The sequence below is a fragment of the Chelonoidis abingdonii genome, chromosome 2 (assembly GCF_003597395.2).
Source record: "Chelonoidis abingdonii isolate Lonesome George chromosome 2, CheloAbing_2.0, whole genome shotgun sequence".
NCBI lineage: Eukaryota > Metazoa > Chordata > Testudines > Testudinidae > Chelonoidis > Chelonoidis abingdonii.
The window spans coordinates 47,197,264-47,219,568 of NC_133770.1; the positions used below are offsets into that span (position 1 = coordinate 47,197,264).

A 22,305-nucleotide genomic window follows, 5' to 3' on the forward strand; every position below is an offset into this window, starting at 1 on the left:
CTCCTCCAAACCTTCTATTTCTCTCTGGACAAACTCTTCTCTTCTGCAATCTGCACTCTGCTCCAATCCAACCTTTCTCCTTCAACTACCACACCCTGTCTGACTGAAGCAGGGGTTTATATCCCATGACTGGAGTCAGGTGCTCTAATTGGAGTCAGGTGCTCTAATTGGAGTCAGGTGCTCTAATTGGCCACAGCTGTTCTAGTTAATCTAAAGCAAACCTTCCTCCCTTGGCAGGGAATAAAGGCCCCCTGCTAACACTCTTATGCCGCCCTCTGGCCATGCTGTATCACTAGTTTAAAGGGCCAGCTCAGATGTGCTAAAATTGTGTTGGAACTTTTCTTAAAGAAAACAGTTCTAGCCCATGTGGGTAGGGGGCTGTCTGTTTTACATTTCATCCATGAGCTATGGTAATGCAATGTTTAGGTTATAAATTGAAATAAATCCGGAAATTAAAAATTAAGGTAGTCACAGTAAAATTAATTCCCCAAAACAGCACATATAATGTAAAAGTTTGATTACTAGATTATTAAATCTAAATACATATGTAGCCGTCGACATTCTAAAAAAATTCCAGGGACAGCTCTTCAAGGAAATTGGAAGTCTGGAGGGCACTAGAGCCCCAGTCCCCTAGAGAGTTTTATGTCTATTCTGGCGGCTTTTAGAATTTTTGTTTTTAATATGAATAGCTTAATTCAGGGATTCAAGAGTTGGAACTGGATAAACATCCAAAAGTTATGCTGCTTATCTGAACCTATGGTGTCCCGAAGATCTGCCATCCCCGTGTAAGAACCGTCCCCAAAAGGCTTTCTCTACTTGCCATTGTTTTCTTCACGAGAAGCAGTGCCCTGATACCCATCTGGTATGTTCAAGAAGAGGGCAGCAGACATCCACCTGATTCCCTCACCATCAACACCTCCACAATCTCCATTTCTCTCTTCCTCTCTGTTCCTGAGGAAGGGCAGATCTCTTCTCCTTTCTTCCTGCCATCTGTGACCGTGACCCTGTTTTCTTCCTTTCCACTAGGAGGACATATACAGCATCTTTTTTTTCCCCCTCTCAAGAAGGTCTTCCTATTTGTCTCATAATTGTAATTCCCTCTCCCTTTCATATCTGTTTCCTCTCACCACAACTGATTGTATCTCTGTTCCCTCTTCTATGCAGCTTTAAAGTAGGTAGGATTGAATTAAGGATTTCTCCTTTCTCAATCAGAGTTGTCAGTACTGCTTTCTGTGGCCCCTTCATCATCTTGAGGGACAGTGAAGAGCTGGTTTGCCTGGTGATATGGTGGTCATGTGCCTGGTCTTTATTAGGGAGTAAGAAAAGCACAACATTCTCTAGCAGTCTTGTCTAGTCAGTACTAGAGAAGCACTGATCCCGCTCATCCTTCCAGGCAAAGGAAAAGCACTACATTAAGAATAGCCAGAGGGGAGTCACAAAATCAGGGTAAATAGGTGGAAGCACTGTCCAAGCATCAGGAGCAAGGAATTCAATACAGTTAATGGAAATACATTGTGTATTACATCTCCTCAAATCTCTTGTCACGTTTTAGATTCAAGCTATCCATAAGCAGAGAGAAATGGTAAACAAATCCTGGGAAAATTTCTTAACTCGAACATCAAATTATGAGGCTTTAAAGGTAAGAAATTTTTGGCGGGGGGAGGGGAAGGGGGATTTATATTAGCAATGTTGTTATATCGTTGAACAATTCCAAGCAGTTTTATTCAGTATTGAATACTGTAGAAATTACAGCTGGACTCAAATCTGATTTAGTAATGCTCTAATAATAAGTAAGGCTCAGTAGTTAGTATACTTCCTTAGTACTTGAGAGACCAGGTTTGGTTCTCTGCTCCATTACAGATTTATTGTGTGAACATGGGCAAGTCATTTATTCTGCATGTACCTGAATTCCCTGCCTGTTAAATGGGGATAATAATACATCCCTAGGGTTGTAGTGAAGATGACTACATTAATGATAGTGAAGAACTTTTTGAGATCTACTGATAAGAAATATATACTAGCTAGAGTGTATTATTTTTCTTCATAAAACATAACAGAAATGCAGTTCTTTACTGAAGAAAAGGCTTCTTGTCAGAACCATGCAGTCACTAGTAACCTGACTGCTCCTCAATTTCCAGTCACAGAGTGGGGATGAGCACTCTCTCTGCAAGTACAGTCGTGCTCATGTGCAAAAGCAGATACCAAAAAGAGAGGCTAAAACTGCAAATTTGGCCATCGTTGTGTTTGTTTTTTTTTATAATCTCTCCATTGGTTTTTCCCACAGCAAGTATCTGGAGATAACCTTAGGCTTGCTAATCCCTTCTGATACCAAGATCACTTTTATTGTGTACAGTATTTGCGTTTACATTTCAAAAAGGGCATCCAGGCTTATTAGCTAGTGCAGGAGTTCCCAAACTTGGTTCACGGCTTGTTTGGGGTGAGCCCCTGGTGGGCCACGAGACGCTTTGTTTACCTGTGAACGCTCAGGTAAACAAAGCGTCTCGTGGTCTGCCGAGGGGAACAGGCCGCAAACCAAGTTTGGGAACCCCTGAGCTAGTGCATCATTCTGTTCAGTCAGATATTGCAGCAAGCCAGCCTGTTCTGAGGAATGTCAGCCCACCATGCAAATCCAAAACACAAAAGAAAAACTTGCATGTTGGGAAGGTATTGAGCAGCCTGGGATACCATAGCTCTCATGAGATTCCTGCCTCTTCTGCCCCTCAACTACTAATTCTAGGTCTGTCATGTCACTTCTGACCCTTTTCTCAGCCTCTATTAATGCTTAACTTTTACAACACCCTACCTCTGAGGTAGTCTGTAGTATCATTTCCCTTTCAAAGATGTGTAAACTGAGGTATAGAGAGGATAAAGGATTGTCCAAGAGCAGAAGTTGAGTGGCTGAGCTATAAATAAAGGCCCAGATTCTGGACTCCCACTCCCTATTCTGACTACTAGATCATACTCCCAAGACAGAGTACTAATGGCTACACTTACTCTGTTCTGTCTTTTTTTTTTATCTCCTGGCTGCAGTACCAAATTGTTTTGTTTTCCAACAGATTTTGATGAATTAGCTCATATTACAGACTGTACATTCTCATTATTCATATTTTCATTAAAAGTAAATAGAAATGACCCTTCATGTTTTATTTCATAATACTAATTACATGTTCTCTGTCTGGTTGCATGTGGTGCAGTGCTGATTCTCATAAAAATAACTCTTACTTTGCTAAATATCTTTAGAAAGCAAAAAGACTTCAGGAAAAATCAATAGATGCTTCTAGATCAAAGTCAAGACCACAGAATGCAACGCTCCACTCAACTGAAATTAAAGGCCTGAATACGACAGTAAGTAAAGGTTCCAGGCATTCAGCTTAACTCACAATAACAAGCTAATGGAAATAATATAGTGTAGTTTAGGCTCAAGAGTTAGTTAGTTTTTGTTTTGTTTGTTTGTTTGTTTTTTAATGTTAGACTCCCTGTCCGTTCCAGAAATGAGTTCATCTCAGTCTATTGTATCTTTTTTCCAATCCCCTCTTTTCCCAAGTTGCTTTAAGAAATGTCTTTGATGACCAGACCCAAGCATATGAGGTTAAAGTACTGTGCCTTTTTTAGCAGAAAGATGTCTATTGTGAATGCACATGTTTTGATACCTTTGATGCTTCAGAAAAGGGTTTTTATCACAAAGACCTTTTCCAGCAGTGTGGCTTTTACTCCATGAGCCTGCAAAGATCATGAAAGAGTCCTGAAAGCATTCTTGATGGAAGTTAGTCTTGTCTTTTAGGTAGATGTCTGCACAGAGCCCCACCCAGCATAGTTAGTAAGCACCACTTCTACCACTGTAACACATCCATAGGCATCAGGGAATTGAAATTGGTCACAGAAGGTCTCTGTGATCTGAAGCTACTATAAAGAAATTCAGGCATGTAGGCTGTACCATTTATGGGTCAATCTTCTAAAGGGAGTGTTACAGTCAGCGTCCAGGCACCCCAAGGGGAGAATAGGGGTTTTGAACTCCAAAGAATAAGCACTTAAATCAACTGATTGTATACAATGTTATTGTGCATAAAAATATGCCAAGTAAAATCTTTTATGAATGCTTGCAATGTTCTGAACTCAATGATCTTTGAGATATGTATAAAAACTGTGGTTATGAATCTTTGTATTGATGTATATACAATAGTATGTTCATGTCCAGTACTATAATTTCAAGTACACGTTATAGCAAGGGGGAGGGGATGGCAGCTCCAGCCAAGCCAGTTATTTTACACAAAATTAACTTCAAGTACTCATCCATTGCCCAGTTAGAAAAAATCATTGGGAAATGGGAAAACACTGAAACAACTTGAAACGGAAGAGAAAACCCCAGACTTGGAAAACTAAGGACTTCTACATGTAATGCTGACAGACCCTGGTCATCGGCAAGCAGGATAGAACTGGGGACCTTTGGAGCTTAGTGCATGAGCCTCTACCACATGAGCTAAAAGCCAACTGACTGGTAGCTAAGGCTGTAACGCAGACTCATTTTATCTCTCTCTCAAGTGGTCTCAGTACCACTATATGGGACAGAACACCACATCCAAAAGGTGTGTGGGTTACATACACTACCGCTTATGTCACTCAGGGGTGTGAATAAGTCACCCCCTTTAGTGATGCAAGTTACTCTGACCTAAGTACCAAAGTGGACAGTGCTATGTAGTTGGGAGAGTTTCTCCTGCTGACGTAGCTACTGCCTCTCGCAGAAGTGGTTTTCTTATGCTGACAAGAGAGCTCTCTCCAGTTGGCATAGAGCGTCTTCGCCAGATGCTCTACAGCAGTGCACCTGCATCGGTGGGTCATTTCCCCTGTCATGAATCCCCATAACCCGAGAGAAAGGGGAAAAAACTGCAAACCCTTACAAAGGAAGGGGTTTGAAGTGAAGGACATCCAAAAACTCAGGGCCAGCCTGGAGGCAGAGTGTGGTCTGTGAAAGGCTAAATTCTCTGTGACAGAGGGTATGCTGAGAAACTGTTCAGAGGCAATAGGTAACTTATATTAAAAAATGGAATTTAGCTAATATGGAAATGTAAAAGCCTGAAGTTGCGTGTGTGTTTTCTGTGTAACTTGTAAGTGTTTGCTTTTCCTTCCTATTTCATCTTTGAATCTGATTTTTTTTTTCTGTCAGGGGGGTTACTTTTACACCAAGCAGGTATCTGCTGTGCAAACTGTGTAGAGTGTATGTGCCAAAGTGAACTGATAACTGGGGGCAAGTTTCACTGCTTCAGGGGTGAGTGACCAGAGGGGAAAAGTCTGAGCGCCTGGTAAATAAAAATGCATGGTAGACTATTTTGGGGAGACTTGGAACTGGGAGGACTTTTAGGAACACCCTGCAAAGAGTAACTAGGCTGGTGGAATCCACACCGAGACCTTTATGTTTCTAGATTGGTTACTGGTGTCAGGGCTCTGAGCTATAGCAGCATATCATTTAGATCAGGCAGTGGCAGAATCCATAACATTATATACAACTAGTTGATTCACTTGCTTAGTCTTTGGCATTCAGACTCCCTGTACTCCCCTTGTGGTGTCTGTACCTTGATATCGCAGGAGGATTTCTATGAAAAATTTAGAGAGACCAGTGTCTCAGCCTCTGTCACTGGGAAGACCTGAGCAGCTCTTAATGACTTCAGTAAGGACTTCCTTTCCAGTTATCCATTCAGGACCTCCTTGGGAGCATGACAAAGTCTCTGTGTCCTGAGCTCTTGACAGTCCAGGAGAAGACTTGCTGTCTAACATTTTGAAGTTGAAATGAAAAGAAGAAAATCACCATTCCAGTCAGAGTGCCTCATGAAGGCAGCTCAGGGCTTCTGACTTACTTCTGTCTGCTTCTATACCTGTGGAGTCCTGTTGAGCAGACAAGATGTAGCAAGTTCTTTTAATGTGGATCTTATTAAATTTCTTGGACATGTTGCCTTGAATTGTTGTTCCAGCATCTGCAGAAAAATCAAGGAGAGATGAGTCCATCTACAAAAAGAAAATAAATTTATCAGTACAACGTCATATTCATCAGCAACACCGCACATGAGAATTACAAATTACACACATTGCTGGCAATCAACAGCTCATATTTGTGGAACAAGAGTCTCTCTGCACCCAGATCCCTCCTCAAGAATGTTCTCTATATGTGAGGAGGGAGGAATCTAGGATGATTGTTGCAGAAGGCCAGTTGTGACCAGATCTGTTCCAAAAGAGCTCCGTGTTGTTGGTTTGTTTGGTGGAAACTACAGTTAGTATCTGCCATTCATACCTCAGACTTCTGAGTTTTCCCCTGAGGTCTCCAGTCCAGGATAGAGGATTTACCATTCCAGTGCTTTGAACTGTTCAGTTTAAAGATGGCTAGTATAATGGAAAAACTGTGGGTCTCTAGAAGACCTAAAGATCAAAACAAATCTCATCTAGAAGCCACTCCACATCAAACTCTTATCCCATCCTCCCCCCACCCAGGGATCCGTTACTAAACATTGAATGTCTAATGTTTCTGAAGGCAATAGATTAGAGCGGTTAGAAGAGCATCAGAAAAAGAGGTTCTAGTCTCCTTATTCTCAAGGCATAATCAAGCCTGGTGGAGAGAGTTTGTGGGGTGATATGATGCACTAACACAGGGGTAGGCAACCTATGGCACGTGTGCCGAAGGCGGCACGCGAGCTGATTTTCAGTGGCAGTCACAGTGCCCGGGTCCTGGCCACCGATCCAGGGGGCTCTGCATTTTAATTTAGTTTTAAATGAAGCTTCTAAACATTTTGAAACCTTGTTTCCTTTACTTACAACAATAGTTTAGTTGTATATTATAGACTTCTAGAAAGAGACCTTCTAAAAAGGTTAAAATGTATTACTGGCACGCGAAACTTTAAATTAGAGTGAATAAATGAAGACTCAGCACACCACTTCTGAAAGGCTGCCAATCCCTGCACTAACACATATAACTAGGGATTCTGGGAATCGGTTACAGAATTATCTTAGACTATAAACAATGGAAATACTGCTCTCACCCTCTTTTACAAACCACCCTAAGGAAGCCAACTGACCAATACATTACAATCCACATGTTTATTACTTTACTAAAATATTTGCAGCACTGCAATCCAAATAGCAGAATACACTGCACATCTTATTCTTCTAATGAGAACTTGGTTTTCTTTTCTTTTTTAAAGATCAGACATAAAGGCTGAGCAGCATAGTGCATCAACATACCAGTCAAGAAGCTGTTCAGTCTACATTATTGATAGAATAATTATGTATATTGTTTAAAGAGTATTTTGAGAGGAGCTAGGAAACCTTCATAATGCATCTCCAGCTTCTGAGTAGCATTTTGGAAAGACAGGGCCTGTGATTTAACTCTCATTTCTTTTTAAAGACTAATATGAATGTCAAGCCATTTGTTTTGTTTTCTAGATTGCATCTGGTCGCTTGGTAACTGTAGAAAGTACACCTTCTGAATTAACTGGAGGGCCTCTGGCTGACACAGACCTTGCTCTTAGAAAGCTCTCTGTTCGTGGAGGAGCCTTAAAAAAGATCAAAGGAATTAAAGTGTTGGACCCATTCAAGAAAGATTCAGTATCTGTAAAGTAAACATTGTCCTGTACTGTTTCAGACAGTGCTTCGTATTTTTTAGTTAATATATTTCCAAACATCATTTGTAAAATATAATCTATTTGTATTTCTTTGGTTAAATATATAGAAGAGCTTGATATTAATTATTATAGATGAAAATCTATTTTTGCTTTACAAAAAATGTGAACATCATAATCTTCATGAATAAAGAATTCCATGCAGTATGTGTTCCAGAGGTTCATTGATTCTAATAATTGAGGCCAGTTGTGCTAGGCTCAGTTTACCCTGACTCAATAGCTGGCTGGATGTGCCTCAGTTTCCCCTGTTGGTACCATAAAGTATACAAATGTCAGAAACCAGTTGTCATCTTCCAGGTGCAGAGTCGCCCACTAACTCTCTCATGTAAGTGAAGATACTCTAGAATATCCTGCTCTCCCTATATCTTTCAGGCCTCCACTGATCTTATTCCATCAGTTTCTTCCCAGACAATTGCCCAAAGAGGAAGAGGATTTTTTCTGTGTGTGCTTTTCTTCACAATCCAGTGGTTGTGTTTTGAATGGAAAGAATTTATAGGGTGCTGTAGGCAAAAATGAAGGCAGACATTTGTTGAAATATCCTACTTTAATTCTATATAAAGAAGACTGCAAAGGAAAAAATGACATAAAATCATGTACCAGCACCATTAATTGTAATTAATCCTCTAAGACCTCTCCACCTTCCACTGAAGTCAGTCAGTTTCTCATATGGAGAGGCAGTAAGCATGGGCCCAAAATGTTACTTTGTAAGTCATGAAAGCTATCTCTAATTTTAGTGAAGATTATTTCAGCTGAACCATGTCAATTTACAGCACCTGAGGGTCTGGCTCCTTGCTGGTTGTTGGTGTTTAACCTACATCTGGCTTGTTTAGTTTATGTTTATAGGATTTTTTTTTCCCAAATTCCCCCTGCAGAAAATTTACCCATGCTTTATTAAAGAAGCATTTCTTTGCTTTCTGTATGCAAGGGTGACAAGTATTTTAATCTTTCTTTGTGAAATTTATAAAGGAACTAAATGTAAGCAGCTCTGCCATTTCTGACATACTGTAACTGAGTAGTTAATAGAGACTATATACATTAGGCACAGTCAATAGGCAGACCGCAGGCCAAATCCAGACCCCCTTGTGGCTGGCAGGGGAACCCAGGCCCACCTTCTACTCTGGGTTCTGGAATAGGGACCCTCAAGGTCTGTTCCTTCCTGGATCTTCCTATCTTTACCACCTGGCTCTCCCCCCTCTTGGTTTTGTCAGCATCATCACTTCCTCCTCCCAAGGAGCAGCTACAGGCTACATGTCTCTGCAGCCTCCAAACACTCTCCCATCTTCCAGAGAGTGACTGCAGCCTCCTCTGCTGCCAATTTCCTGTCTTTATAGTCCCAGTCCTAGTCCAGCTCCTTCCTCCTCAGCTGGGCTCCCTCAGTCAGGGGATTACTTGGCCACCTGATTCCCCTCAGTTGTGGATTGTTGGGTTAATTATCCCCGTTTTTACTCTGCATTAACCCTTTTTGGGCAAGGATGGGGTGAACACCCCATCACAGCACTGTATAGAAATGTTAATGTCTTCTATCTCCAGATACTATTATTTATAAAAATGGATTAGCATATACAGAGAATTTTATTAGCTTGCAAAGATACAAACCTGGGCTGGCATGTTATTGATCCACTTGTCCTAACAAGCACTTTAGCCTAATTACTGAAAGGGGGAGCGGGGAGGGAAATCGCTACACTTGTACTGTTAAAAGGTATGTCTACGCTGCAATATAAGCCCAGGGTTAGTGGGATGTGAGTCCATGGACCCAGGGTTTTTAAGCCCAGGGCTTGAGCACCCACACTACATATTGACACTAGTTTACTGGACACTAGCACACAGTAGCTCCAGCATCCACAATGCAATGTGCAGACCTGAGTCCAACCAACTATTTCCCAGACTTTCTCGCGCCCTCCTGAAATGTGATTGCTCTAGCCCTTTGTTCATCGTTCAGTGTCAGAAAATTTGGCTGTCCACCCTGCACATTCCAGGAAGTTGTCGCAGCCCACCAAGTTCCCAACAGATCCTGCCAAGCCATCTTTTGGGGCTGCATACTCCCAGCAACCAGAGCCAGCCACATGGAGGAGTTGCCAATTGAAGAGTTTCTCTTGATTGGTCTTTAACTCCTGTGTCAGGAAACAGGCAGAGATTCCATGAGATGCTGGTGGATATTTCAGCGGCATCTTCTGACCCACCAAAGGTACCTCACAGAGCAACAGGAGGAAGAGGAGGATGACAATACAGATGTGGAAGCCTCAAACTGGCTGATGCTGCTCATGACTTTCGGTATAGCCACTGATCCCCTGCCACTTAGACTGGTACTTCTGGAGCATGGCCACAAGCACAGACCAGTGAGAACACATGGTCCTGCAGACCTGAGATGACCAGCAGTGGATCCAGAACTTTTGCATGAAGAAAGCTACATTTCTGAAGCTTTGTGAGCAGCTTGTCCCAACTGTCCAGAATCTCAGTGCATGCATGAGGAGATGGCCATTTCAGTCCAAAAGAGGGTTGCTATAACTGTCTGGAAGGTGGCTACCCCAGACTGCTACTGGCCAGTTGCTAACCAATTTGGTGTTGGAAAGTCAACTATGGGTAAAATGATGGTGGAGGTTTTTCAGGCAATCAGGTGTGTGATTTACCCAGCAGTGGTGGGCGTAAACAATATCTCGGAAGTAATTGCTGGTTTTGAGAGAATGGGCTTTCCAAACTGCGCCAGGACCACTGACGGGACTCATGTCTATAATTTGCCCTTCTCGGGGAGTAAATGAGTATATGTGCCACAAAGGGTACTACTCAATTATTATGCAGGCCCTTGTGGACTACAGAGGCCAATTTATGGATGCCAACATGGGCTGCAGTGGAAAGGTTCATGATTCTAGGATTTTCTGCTGATCAGGAGTCTATCTTCACGGACAGGCTGGGACACTATTCGCACCACATGACATTGTCATAAATGGAGTTACTGTCCCCATGTTATTATGGGGACCTCCGCAGATCACCTTTTGCCTTAGCTTATGGAACCACAGCCTGATCTCAGAGCTCCTGGCAAAGGAAGGTTTAATTACACCCTGAGCAGTTGTAGAATGGTGACTGGACGTGTGTTTGGCGGATTGAAATTCTGCTAGCACAGTCTATAGACCCATTTGGATTTCAGAGTCATCAAGGCTGTCTGTATTACTGTGGCTTGCTGTGCTCTGCACAATCCTTGGGAAGCCAAAGGTGAGCCGTTTGCTCCTGAATGGGCCCAAGACAGTCATGGATTGTTGAACCAGTACTCAACCAGAAATACACAGTATAAGATGTGATGTAGTGATGAAAATAAACTCTCTTAATAAAATAAAAGCCTTACAAAAATAACAATATTAAAGCATGGCCAGGCAGGCCAGCTGCCTTTAGAACACTGGAACAGTAATAAACCAACACCACAACCTGTAATAAAACAGAGCATCAACCAAACTCCGAACACTGAAAACAGTCCCATCAATAAAATCCCCTAATTTTGCATGGCCCTTGGCATGTTCTTTCCCTTTCTTGTGTGTTTAGCATGGGTGTGGAGGCTTGTCCCCAAGACTACAAGGGGGAGGAGGTCAGCTTGGGGGTGGAAGTATGCTGAGGATGGGTTGGCCCTGTCCAGCTGTTGTTGAGTCCAGATTTCATGGGCCACCGAGCCATGGAATTGTTCAAAGTGTTCCTGGTATGCAGTGCGTGGTACAGCGCAGGGTGCTCTGCCTATGGTGCAGGAGCTGCAGGAGCCTGCACTCTTGTGGCCATTCGCAAAACCAGCCACCCAAAAAGGTCTTTCTGCTGGGCTCTATCTTTCTCCTTCGACTGACATTCCTGTTCCACGAACTGCGATACAAGTGTTTGCTCCTGTCCTGCAATTCTGTCCTCAGGCTCTGCTGCCTGCCTGTTCCTTTCCGTTTGTCCCCTATTGGCCTTTCCACTTGCCGTGAATCCTGCTGTGTTTGGTATTGCACATGCTTGTTGGCCAGTCCAGAATGTCAGCCATAAGTTCCTCCTGGAAACTCTTCCTCTTGGACAACCACAGAGACCTAGGCTTCTGCTGGCGTGTGCTTCAGCTGCCAAGGTACAGCAGCCAGCAGAGGTGCCTGCCAGAAGACATAAAGCAACATTGTCTCAATGACTCACAAATAATTCAGTGTATGAGCACAAAAAAAATTCTTATGGATGCTCAAGGACAGAAACTGATACTTTGTAAAACTGCACTTCAGTATATTGTGAGAGGAACTCTTCAGATCCTCAAAGCTCTGTGGTCACAACTGGGATAACTGCAGGGAGAAAATGGTGAACAGAGAATGGTAAGTGTAAAATCACAATTTCATTTAAAAATTGCAGACTGCCTTGGGCTTTGAGGAGGAGAGGTGGCCATGGTGTACTATACAAGCCTTCTCTGTCATTGCGAGCATTCCACATTTTGGAGGACTAACAATTATTGTGGTTCCCTGAAAGGCAAGGAGACAGGTTTTTTCCAAGCTGCCAGTGGCAGGCCAGCAATGTATGCCACTGAAGTATTCAAACTTATTGTGACTGAACAGCATGTCTACAAGTGGAGTGGGCTCGTCAGCTATCAAGGTGGCCCTGGAAAATACACTCTTCCCTGAAATGTGACTACCTAGCTGGAGTTCTGCTATGGGTAAAGTTTGCAGCTATTAGCACTCAGGATTGGGCAAAACTCATAGTGGAATCAATTAGGATGCTGTGTTAGTATGGATTACCACCTCGCCACAACTTCCAGTACAGCCTTTGATGATTGCATACAAACCTACACATTTATACAGAGACAACTACATCCCCCACCCCATCCCAGGCACACTTCTGGACTGCATACAAACCCCCAGCTGTATTGTGGACCAATTATTTCATTGCCCATGGACTACACCCTAGCTTAAATGGACTACATTTTCACATAGCCTACATTTCAACCTGCCCCCGAACAGTTAACTGTTTCCAGGTGGCCCTCTTACTCTGTTGTGTTAGTACAGACCAGCATACTAACAGGGAAGGCAATATAAGCTTCTTTATTTTTAAAACACCAGCACATCTTAGCACAAATGTGCAGTTTTCTAGTAAAACTTCATTTTAAACAACTGTTTCACAGTTCACATTTCCCAGTCTCCATTGAATTCCATGTAGTGGATGGGTGGGACACCAAGTTATCAGCATGCAATCCGTCATTAATGGATACTCACTGCTGCCTGCAACTTGTAATAACTTTTGCATTGGTTCATAACTTGGAAATCCATCCCATTCCTATATTAATAAGAAATAAACATGGAGCCAGAAACTTACCAGGCTCTGGGGTAAGTTCTGTCTTTTCTGTTTTTCTGCAGCTGGCTCTGTGGCAGACTGCGCCTGGTGTGGGGAGCTTCTTCAGCTAAGCACCCAGGATCTGCTGCAGCTGTTCTGGAGGCAAAGCCTCCTTGGGGCTGGTTCCAGCATCAGAGTCATTGTGCTAGCCTGATCTGGCACATGCAAGCTCCCTGCCGATCCTACACTGTGTGTGTGTGTGTCTGTGTGTGTAGCTATCAACTATCTAATAACACATACATTAAATTCTCAGCCCATCTAGTACATTTCTATAAACGCAATCCATCAGCTACCTAGAGAGGAGAGGTTACCAGCACATCACTCTGGAGTCTTTACCACTCACTTTCCTCAAATACTCCTTCTTTAGGCAGGTTAGCAAGTTTTTGAGCCTTTCAGGACATTTAATCTGCTCTGATCTTCTCGGTATCAGCTTTGCACTAGAGTCTGAGTTGTTCTCTTGTTCCTTGACACTTTCTCTGATGATAAATGATCAGTCAGTTGGGAAATGCCAAAGTCCACATATTCTGTCAATGTTTTGGAACTTTCTGGGATTACTCTAAGATCCTTTCGATTATGTCAAAATGTGTCCCCTGGTCTGTCTGGACTACATAAGACCTCAGATGCAGCTGTTCTTCAATGGCAACACTGGCCCCAAGTACTAGAGGTGTCATTCCTCAGGCTCACGCCGTCTCCTGATTTAAGAGATGGGAGATCACAGGCCCTTTTGTCAAAATAATATTTCTGCTTCAGCTTCTGATTTTCTTGCATTTTCCATATGGTTTCATTGTTATGAGATTTCAGCAAGTAATCAGTAATTGGTAAATTAGATCTGATCCCTCTTCCCATTAACAGCTGAGCTGGAGAAAAGCCCTTCTCCAAGGATGTACTTCAGAAAACCAATAAAGCTTTATACAAATTGCCACTACTATCAAAATCTTTTTCAGACAGTTCTTTACTGACGGAATAGACTTTTCCACAGATCCTTGTGATTGAGGGTCATTTGGACTTGATGTTTTGTGATGAAAATCCCAATCTATGGCAAATTGCCTAAAACTTGCACTGCAAAATTCCAGCCCATTATCACTAAAGATTTCATCTGGAATTCCATGTCTGGAGAAGATTCCCTTCAGGCTCACTATTACTGCCTTACTATTAGCATTGTGCAGTGTGCAAATTTCTGGATACAGAGAATAATAATCTATGACTATTAAATAATCCTTTGATTGCCAGGTAAACAAGTCTGTGCCTACCTTCTCGTAAGTCCTTGTGGAAGTGGATAAGGTCTCAGTGGCTCTGCCTGTTGCCATGGCTTGTATTTCAAGCATGAAAAGGAGTTTCTTACCACATTAGTAATGTCATGATTGATCCATGGCCAATACAGCACCTCTTGTGCCTACTTATTTGCACTTCTCAATTCCCAGATGACCGTCCTGGATCTTTTGTAGCATTTCTTTTTGGGGGCACACTGGAATTACCACCTTCCTGTGCTTGAAAATCGCCCCATCTATCACAGTAAATTCCTGTCTGCCTTTCCAATAGTCTTATACTTGGATGGCAGGTACTCATTTTTCAGACCACCCTTTAATGATCACTTCTTTAAGGATCTCCAATGATTCATATTTCTCTATTTCCCCTGCTATTTGTTGCAGTTTCCTGTTAGCTTTGGGAATTGACTTTACAATCAGATCTATGTAGGCTTGAATCTCTATCTCTAAAGTCTTCTCTGGGTTCGTAGTGGAAGTCACTGCTCTGGAAAGTGCATCTGCAGTGAACATGAATTTACCGGGTGTGTAGGTCACAACCAAATAGATACTTTTGCAGCTTTATCATTCTTTGAAACCTTAAGGTACAGTCATTTAGCAGTTTGCTAAATAACACTATCAGGGGCTTGTGTCCAGTTCAACTTCCACTATCTGGCCGTAAATATACTGATTGAATCTCTGACAGGCAAACAATATTCCTAAAAGCTCCTTTTCAATCTGTGCATATATGGTTTCTCCCTCAGGGATTTTGCATGCATATGGCACTGGTTGCCAACAAGCCTCATGCTTCTGTAAAATCACTGCACCTAACACAGACTGTGAAGCATCTGCTAAAACTGTAATAGGCCTTCCTGGTGCATAGACCTTCCACATTGGCTCTTGTATCAGTTGTTGTTTTAAACCTTCCCATGATTCCTCATGTTCTGCACCTCAACACCATTCATTTTTTTATTCTCAAGGAGTTAAAATGCTGCTTTGGTAGACGAGGTATGAATTTTCCAAGATAATTAACCAATACTCTTTTTTTCATGCCCCTCACCCACTTGTGTGCTACATGTTGTCCAATCTTTTATCGTTCATTCTTTCACACACTTTACTCAATGTCTTCCATCAGGCTTCCATTTATGCTTAGAACAGCCTCCTCCAATCATCCTCGTCCTCCTCTTTGTCAATGTTCTTTGGCTAGCTTGTCATGGCAGTAAAGTCCCATCTGAACTGATTGTTTACACTCTATTGTACAAATAATACTAAGTGCCTTTCCATTATTTAACTTATTATTATTGTATCTTGGACTTGTTTTTAGCATATTAGCATAGTCAATATTATATTGTTTCTTAAGATATCAGAGACCACTTTGCGTTGGGACAAATGCATCGGAGTATAAAAAAAATATTATATTTGATCCTGCAAGGTGTTGAGTCCCTTCATCTTCAGTTGAAATCAATGAGAGTTGAGGACTCTCTGCACCTTGCAGGATGGATCCTTTAAAATATGTATGGTTCGTTGCAACTGTTGTTCAGTTCAAAAATAGTGCTGATATAAATGAGCATAAATGGTGACCATATGAGTGTGAATGTATTTTACACCCGTGTAAATGAACTATAGTTAAAGTCACCTTTTTTATTCACTAAAAAACCCCAAATCATTACTGCACTGTTTATATGGCCAAGTTAGAAAGCTCAGATAAACAGGTCTCTAGAAGGCAAATAATTGATCCAGCTCTATATATTGGGTCTCTAAAGAAGCATACTCCATCTATAGCCGTTACGTCAAAATTCAACTTTTTTTTATAAATGAACAAATTTATTTTGAAAGGTCTTGCTGATCTGATGCCTTGCAGCATCCTCAGCTATTTTTTTTTAACTTAAGCATCGTTCACTAGCTTTCCAAGGGTATGTCTACACAGCAAAGAAAAACCCACGGCTGGCCCCTGCCAGTTGACCCAAGCTCACAGGGCTCATGCTGCAGGGCTGTTTCATTACTGTGTAGACTTCCAGGGTTGGGCTGGAGCCAGATCTCTGGAACCCTCCTACCCCACGGGCTCCTAGACCCTGGGCTCCAGCACAAGCTCACAAAGCAAATGAAACCACATGTATTAAGGCAAATGGCTTGAGTTATATCTCATGCAGTTGGGAAGCCGTTCAAACTGAAGCTAATTCAAGACTGGTACACACTGGAATCCAGACTGTAGTATGGCACATTTGCAAGAGCCTGTAGTGAATCTCATCACTCACCCATTGTAAAGACCCTTTACAAATATGCCCTAAGAATCACTCCAACCCATCCTGCAGGTTACTCAGCTGGTAACCATGTCACGTGTATGCTAGTTCTTTTGAGACTTAAGTCCCAGGGCTTGGGATAGATAAAAATATAACAGCCATTCTAAGAGTTTGTCCTTTTCAGGTGAGTAGAAGTTGACTTCAGGCAGACTGGAGTTTTAAGACCTCACAAAAACATCTCCTCCTTTGCACCCAGCATCTGGAGTGTTATCCTCTCCCAGCCCAAGAAGGCCCACCCTGCACCCGTCCACACAACGAGGCCTTTTATATCAATATGAAGAGCTCTTTAAACTGGTTTCTGTACTCCTCTGCCTATCACAGCTCCGTTACGGAAGATGAAATGACAAAGCATTTGAAAAAATCTCCAGGCTATGATAGACAAAGGCCACAGCAGGGACTCAACACAGTGCTGCATGACAAGTGTAACAGAAAGCCAAAGAATCAAATGGACGCTCATGGAGGGAGGGAGGGGGGACTGAGGACTCCAGCTATCCCACAGTCCTCGCAGGCTCTGAAAAGCATTTGCATTCTTGGCTGAGCTCCCAACGCCTGTAGGGTCAAACACATTGTCCGGGATGGTTCAGGGTATATCTTGTCAATTTACCCCCTCTTCCCCCCTCCCGTGAAAGAAAAGGGAAAAAAATCGTTTCTTGACTTTTTTCAATGTCACCGTATGTCTACTGCATGCTGCTGGTAGACGCAGTGCTGCGGCACTGAACAGCAGCATCCTCTTCCCTCCCCTCCCCTCCGGCAGACGGTACAGTACATAATGACTGATAGCCATCCTCATCATCCTATGAGTGCTCCTGGCTGGCCTCGGTGAGGTCAGCCGGGGGCGCCTGGGTAAAAATAGGAATGACTCCCGGTCATTCCTGGCAGATGGTACAGAACGGCTGGTAACTGTCTTCATCATAGCAACTGGGGGCTGAGCTCATATCGCCCTCTTCCCCGATGGTTCTAGAAGATTTACTGTACACTGGAAATATACAATAGCGCGGAGAGTGGACTCTTCTACCCATCACCCGATTTAAATGTCATATCTGGACTATCATACGCTGGAGGCTGCTCCCCTCATTTTATCTTACTAAAAGTCCAGTGTTTCTATATTCCTGATTTCTTTACTTCATCACACAAATGAGGGACACGCAAGCGACACCGGAGGGTTGGGGGAGGAGCAACGGCTGGGGTTTGAAGAGGACCCCCTAAGAATGGCATGCAGTCTCATTTCTGCGGGATCTAGACTGAGACAACCCATTGAAAGCAGATTGTACAAAGACTGATAACCACCTCTCAACATCAAATTATACATGATGGCAGATGGAACATAGGAATGGTAACCGTCTCTGCATACTTGCAAGCACAATGATTGCTGTATCAAAATAACAATACGCTGCAGTCAGCAGCTGTCAGCAGACAACAACATCAAGTGACATGCCAAGAGCAATGACTCAAATGAATCCAATACTATGCGTGTATCAGAGCACAATCATGGGAAAAGTATGTGCGAAAAAAATAATGTCTGCCATTTGCTTTCCGGCGAGGAACAACCTGAAAACAGTGAACATATTACAAATCAACACACGCCAATGTTTTGCACAAACATACATTGACAATTTGGATCTCAAACCCAGATTCTATGAGCGGAGAAGAGACTGCAAGAAGAACTAGGAATAGTACTTACAAAAAGCAACACTCCAGATCATGTAGCCTCGGTACAGAGCGACACATGCAATTTTGTGCTTTTGATGGCCGCAAATGCAACATCGACTTATATACCAAATTTATTACAAAATCGGTTTATGTAAAATCGGAATAAACCTGTAGTGTAGACGTACCCTAAGAAGGTTGTAAATTTTAAGACAGTGATAGGGGGAAGCCTTCTGAATATTTTCCCCTTTAAGCATGGGAATCTTGTCAAATTCCTAGCCCAGTGAAATCACACTTGTTTTGCTTCTGCCCAGTAGTATTTTGGGGGCAGTGCTGGTAGAAGTCAGAGCCAGTAGCAGTGCAGAACTGCAGAAGTAAGGGTGGCAATACCTTACCATTCCACCCTTACTTCTCTGCTGGTGGTGGTGGCAGTGCTACCTTCAGAGCTGGGCACCTGGCCAGCAGCCTCTGCTCTCCAACAACCCAGCTCTGAAGGCAGTGCCTCTGCCAGCAGCAGCAGAGAAATAAGGGTGGCAGTACCATACCATGCCACCCTTACTTCTGTGTAACATTTGACTTTTGCACTGGGAGGGGTGACTACAGGGGAGCTAAGGCAAATTTTAGGATGGCTATAGCCCCCACAAGGCCCTCCCAGTGTCACCCCTGTAAAGGGCTAGACCTTGATTTAATATTCTGCCATACGTCGCACAGCTCCAGGAGCAAACCAGAAAACAAGTGTTGACTTGGAGAACCACAGTTCATTACCAAGTTCCCCTGGCTTGGGAAGAGACCAATAGCTGGTTATTGCCCCCTCTTTGCCAGCTCTGTGCTGGTTGGTTTCTTGTAGTCAAGGCAAGACTCCATCCGTTCTCCACTCCATGCCAATCTGCCTGAGGCTGCTCTCCCACTGTGCTGCAACCTGCAATGCAAGTAGCCCACGTGTGGGATATGTTGCACCCCTTTTACTCTCACCTGGGTGCATAGGGCACATGCTAATCTTATGCAAAATACGTAACTGTCCCTTTTTTATATTATATATGTACTGAATTGTAACTAATCAGCTACACAAATAGACAAGTACGAGACAGTGACTATTATTCAGTCCTTGTTGCATAGAAAAATATTTTAATTAAACTATAACCAAGACCAAGCAGTGATCAAATACAAACTTAGAGGCTGCATAAGCATCAAGCATCACTACATCAAGCATAATCTGTCCCTTTGGGTTGATATTGGTACTTTTTTGCAGATCTTAAAACTGAAATCCATTTCATATGCAAGATACTGTATAAAATTTGCTTGTTGCCATTGAACTCTGTTGTTTAATGTATAAAAATATATTGGGTTTCCATTGCAGTTAACATTTTAAAAAAGAATTATTTGAAAGATGAATGTCTACAAAAATATAACACTAGTTTAAACAGATAGGTTTACCTGAGAGAACACAGATATTGACTCAAAATACATAAAGCATTCACATGTGCAGTGGTGGGGAAAGGCAACCTTGGTACATTTAAAGAAAGGGGAACATGTTGGTAACACACATCTGAAGTATTTATCAATTATGTGCTCGTCCAGCATAGAACAAAATCTCAAAACCCATCAAAGGAACATTGCTCATAAGCAGCTACAGTACAGGCTGTGCTTTTGACAAGCAGGCTCTTTTCCTTCAGTTTGATGTCATCTTGCTGAGGTATCTTCATTTTTCTCCCGTTTTGGCCTAAAACTGATGTTTTGAGAAGTCTGACCCTGCAAGATTAGAAAAGAGGACTAGTTATTAGCCTAGCAATCTGTTTAGGAATGCTAGGGTTATGTGAAAGCAGCAGAGAATCCTGTGGCACCTTATAGACTAACAGAGGTTTTGGAGCGTGAGCTTTCGTGGGTGAATACCCACTTCGTCAGATATCTTTTATTTTGGTCTATTCAATTTGTGTGTCATGTTCAATCTAAACCAGGAGTAGGCAACCTATGGCACGCGTGCCAAAGGCCGCACGCGAGCTGATTTTCAGTGGCACTCAAACTGCCCAGGTCCTGGCCACCAGTCTGGGGGGTTCGGCATTTTAATTTAATTTTAAATGAAATTTCTAAATATTTTGAAACTTATTTACTTTATATACAACAATAGTTTAGTTATATATTATAGACTTCTAGAAAGAGACCTTCTAAAAACGTTAAAATGTATTACTGGCACGCAAAACTTTAAGTTAGATTGAATAAATGAAGACTTGGCACACCACTTCTGAAAGGCTGCCAACCCCTGATCTAAACTCTTTGCCCCTGTAAAAAAAAAAAAAAATCTACTGGGGGGTTATATTATTTTGAGGTGAAACTATCTCTAGGGATTGGTTAATAAGATATAGAGCTAGTCATCCAGAGGCTGCCAGTTCAAATCCTCTCAAAAGCAACAGTGACCTGTGAATTTGTTACCATTTGATGGTTCTCAGTGGCCAGGTGTCCATGTTACAAAAATAAGCACTAATAGTATGTGTCAGTGGAAAGAATGAGACTTGAATGGACAGGGAATCTGAACCTCTCCTAGACATGATTTCTCCAGGTCAGAGGTGAAGCATAATTGCTATGAAGATTTCACTGTTGCTATTTCTTTTACATCTATTCTGTGAGTAAACAGAAGAATTCAGTCTCCAACCTTGTTATTTTGGCATGATGAGCTTTTATGAGCACTACATTCACACGGACACTTTTAAGAAAAACCTTAGTAAAAATATAATAGCTTAAGAAAGTAATTATGGCCCAATTTGCCATGAATAGAGCACATAGTAGGGTTATATGGGCATATATGATCTAGCACAATCTGAACAACACACAAAATTCTTCAAAATCCACTGTAAATATAAAAGGAGCGAAGGATGTAAATTATTATTAAAATGGCTTTGCAAAGGATTTGATAAAGAAAAATGGGCAGAAAACTAGAAATGATTGTGTTGAGTTGTCTGAAAAATAGACAGTTGAAGGATGGAACAATATTATGGCTTTAATGGCTTGTATTTAGTTGGTTAGCATTGTACATTAGAGTTACCTTGTGAAGTTCTCTGTGAGTATGTGGAAAAATAGTTGGGAGATAGTAATTGTCTTCTGCCCATTCCATGGGACCTTGAAAGCACACAGTCTACATACATATCCCAGAAGTTCTGGGCTAAGTCATTGAAGAGTTCATTATGTTTGGCCTTTGGTGATTCTTTTAGGAACATCATGAAATCCCAGAGAGCAATGATAGCATCTGCTACCTTGAGTTTCTTCATTTCCACCAGCCTATGAGAGGAGATCTCCCAGCAGTGATGGTCAATCTCACCTAGGCTTCCAGGAGGTTCTTTCTGATATTCTGGATTGGCATAAACCAAATTCACTATCAATATACAGCCCAACTGAAGGTACCACCTTCTTCTACACACAGAGTCCATGCTTCACACTGGTACCTAAAAGAAAGGACATAAAGACAAGAGTAACTTTACCCTTCTCTAATCCTTTCTCACATAACTTCAAAAGATATCCCTAAGATGATTTATGAATTGTGGTCATGCATAACACTGAACATTTATAGCGCACTTTTCATTTCCAAAGCACTAGTGTAAACATTATCCAATACAATATGCTTTACACTATGTTTGCAAAGCAGCTACATATTATTAACTCCATTTCACAGATGGAACAATTAAGATAAAAAAGTTTAATGACTTGCCAATAGTCACAGACTATGTTGGCCTCAGAGCTGGTCTTAGACTTCAGGAGCTCCCATCTACCACGCCTGTGTTTAGACCACCCTGCCTCTCTGCTAGTTGTTCAATTATTAGTAAAGATTTAAAGAATTATAACACTCATGTTTAAAATTATTGCAATCAAGTATCAGGATTATAAACAATCTGCACTGCTGGCAGTTCTGCCAGTCACTAACCATTCCAATTCAGACTGGCAGTAACAGGGCAAAGAGTAGTCTATTGCACACAGAATAAGGCTTTCCAGCCATAACAGAGGAAAGAGTAAGTCCAAAGCTGTCTTCTTTCAGTATTGCGTTGAAATTAAGCAATTATAGCTTTTCTCACATGTATGCATAAAATATTAGATATCTAGAGAGAGCAGAAGGGGAGAGGCAAAGAGTAGCAACCCCACCAGTCATAATGAAAA

The 22,305-nt window shown here is 42.1% G+C and overlaps 2 protein-coding genes across 10 annotated transcripts in view; one reads left to right on the plus strand and one right to left on the minus strand.

Moving 5' to 3' along the window:
• CFAP69 (cilia and flagella associated protein 69) overlaps positions 1–7,769 on the plus strand; it is a 51,918-nt gene extending 44,149 nt beyond the window's left edge. For both annotated transcript variants that reach the window (XM_032798139.1, XM_032798140.1), the window contains 3 exons: positions 1,553–1,639; positions 3,241–3,345; positions 7,426–7,769. In XM_032798139.1, the coding sequence (XP_032654030.1) occupies positions 1,553–1,639; positions 3,241–3,345; positions 7,426–7,602 (369 nt within the window). In that variant the 3' untranslated portion in view covers positions 7,603–7,769. The remainder of the gene's footprint in view (positions 1–1,552; positions 1,640–3,240; positions 3,346–7,425) is intronic.
• Positions 7,770–19,267: 11,498 nt separating this feature from the next.
• Positions 19,268–22,305, minus strand: part of FAM237B (family with sequence similarity 237 member B) — a 30,044-nt gene continuing 27,006 nt past the window's right edge. For 7 of the 8 annotated variants that reach the window (XM_075062335.1, XM_075062336.1, XM_075062337.1 and 4 more), the window contains 2 exons: positions 21,203–21,599; positions 19,268–19,914 (listed from right to left, as the gene is read on the minus strand). In XM_075062335.1, coding sequence (XP_074918436.1) covers positions 19,886–19,914; positions 21,203–21,584 — 411 coding nt within the window. In that variant the 5' untranslated portion in view covers positions 21,585–21,599 and the 3' untranslated portion in view covers positions 19,268–19,885. Of the gene's footprint in view, positions 19,915–21,202; positions 21,600–22,075; positions 22,178–22,305 lie in introns of those variants that run through there. The other variant, XM_032798141.2, reaches the window with a different exon arrangement.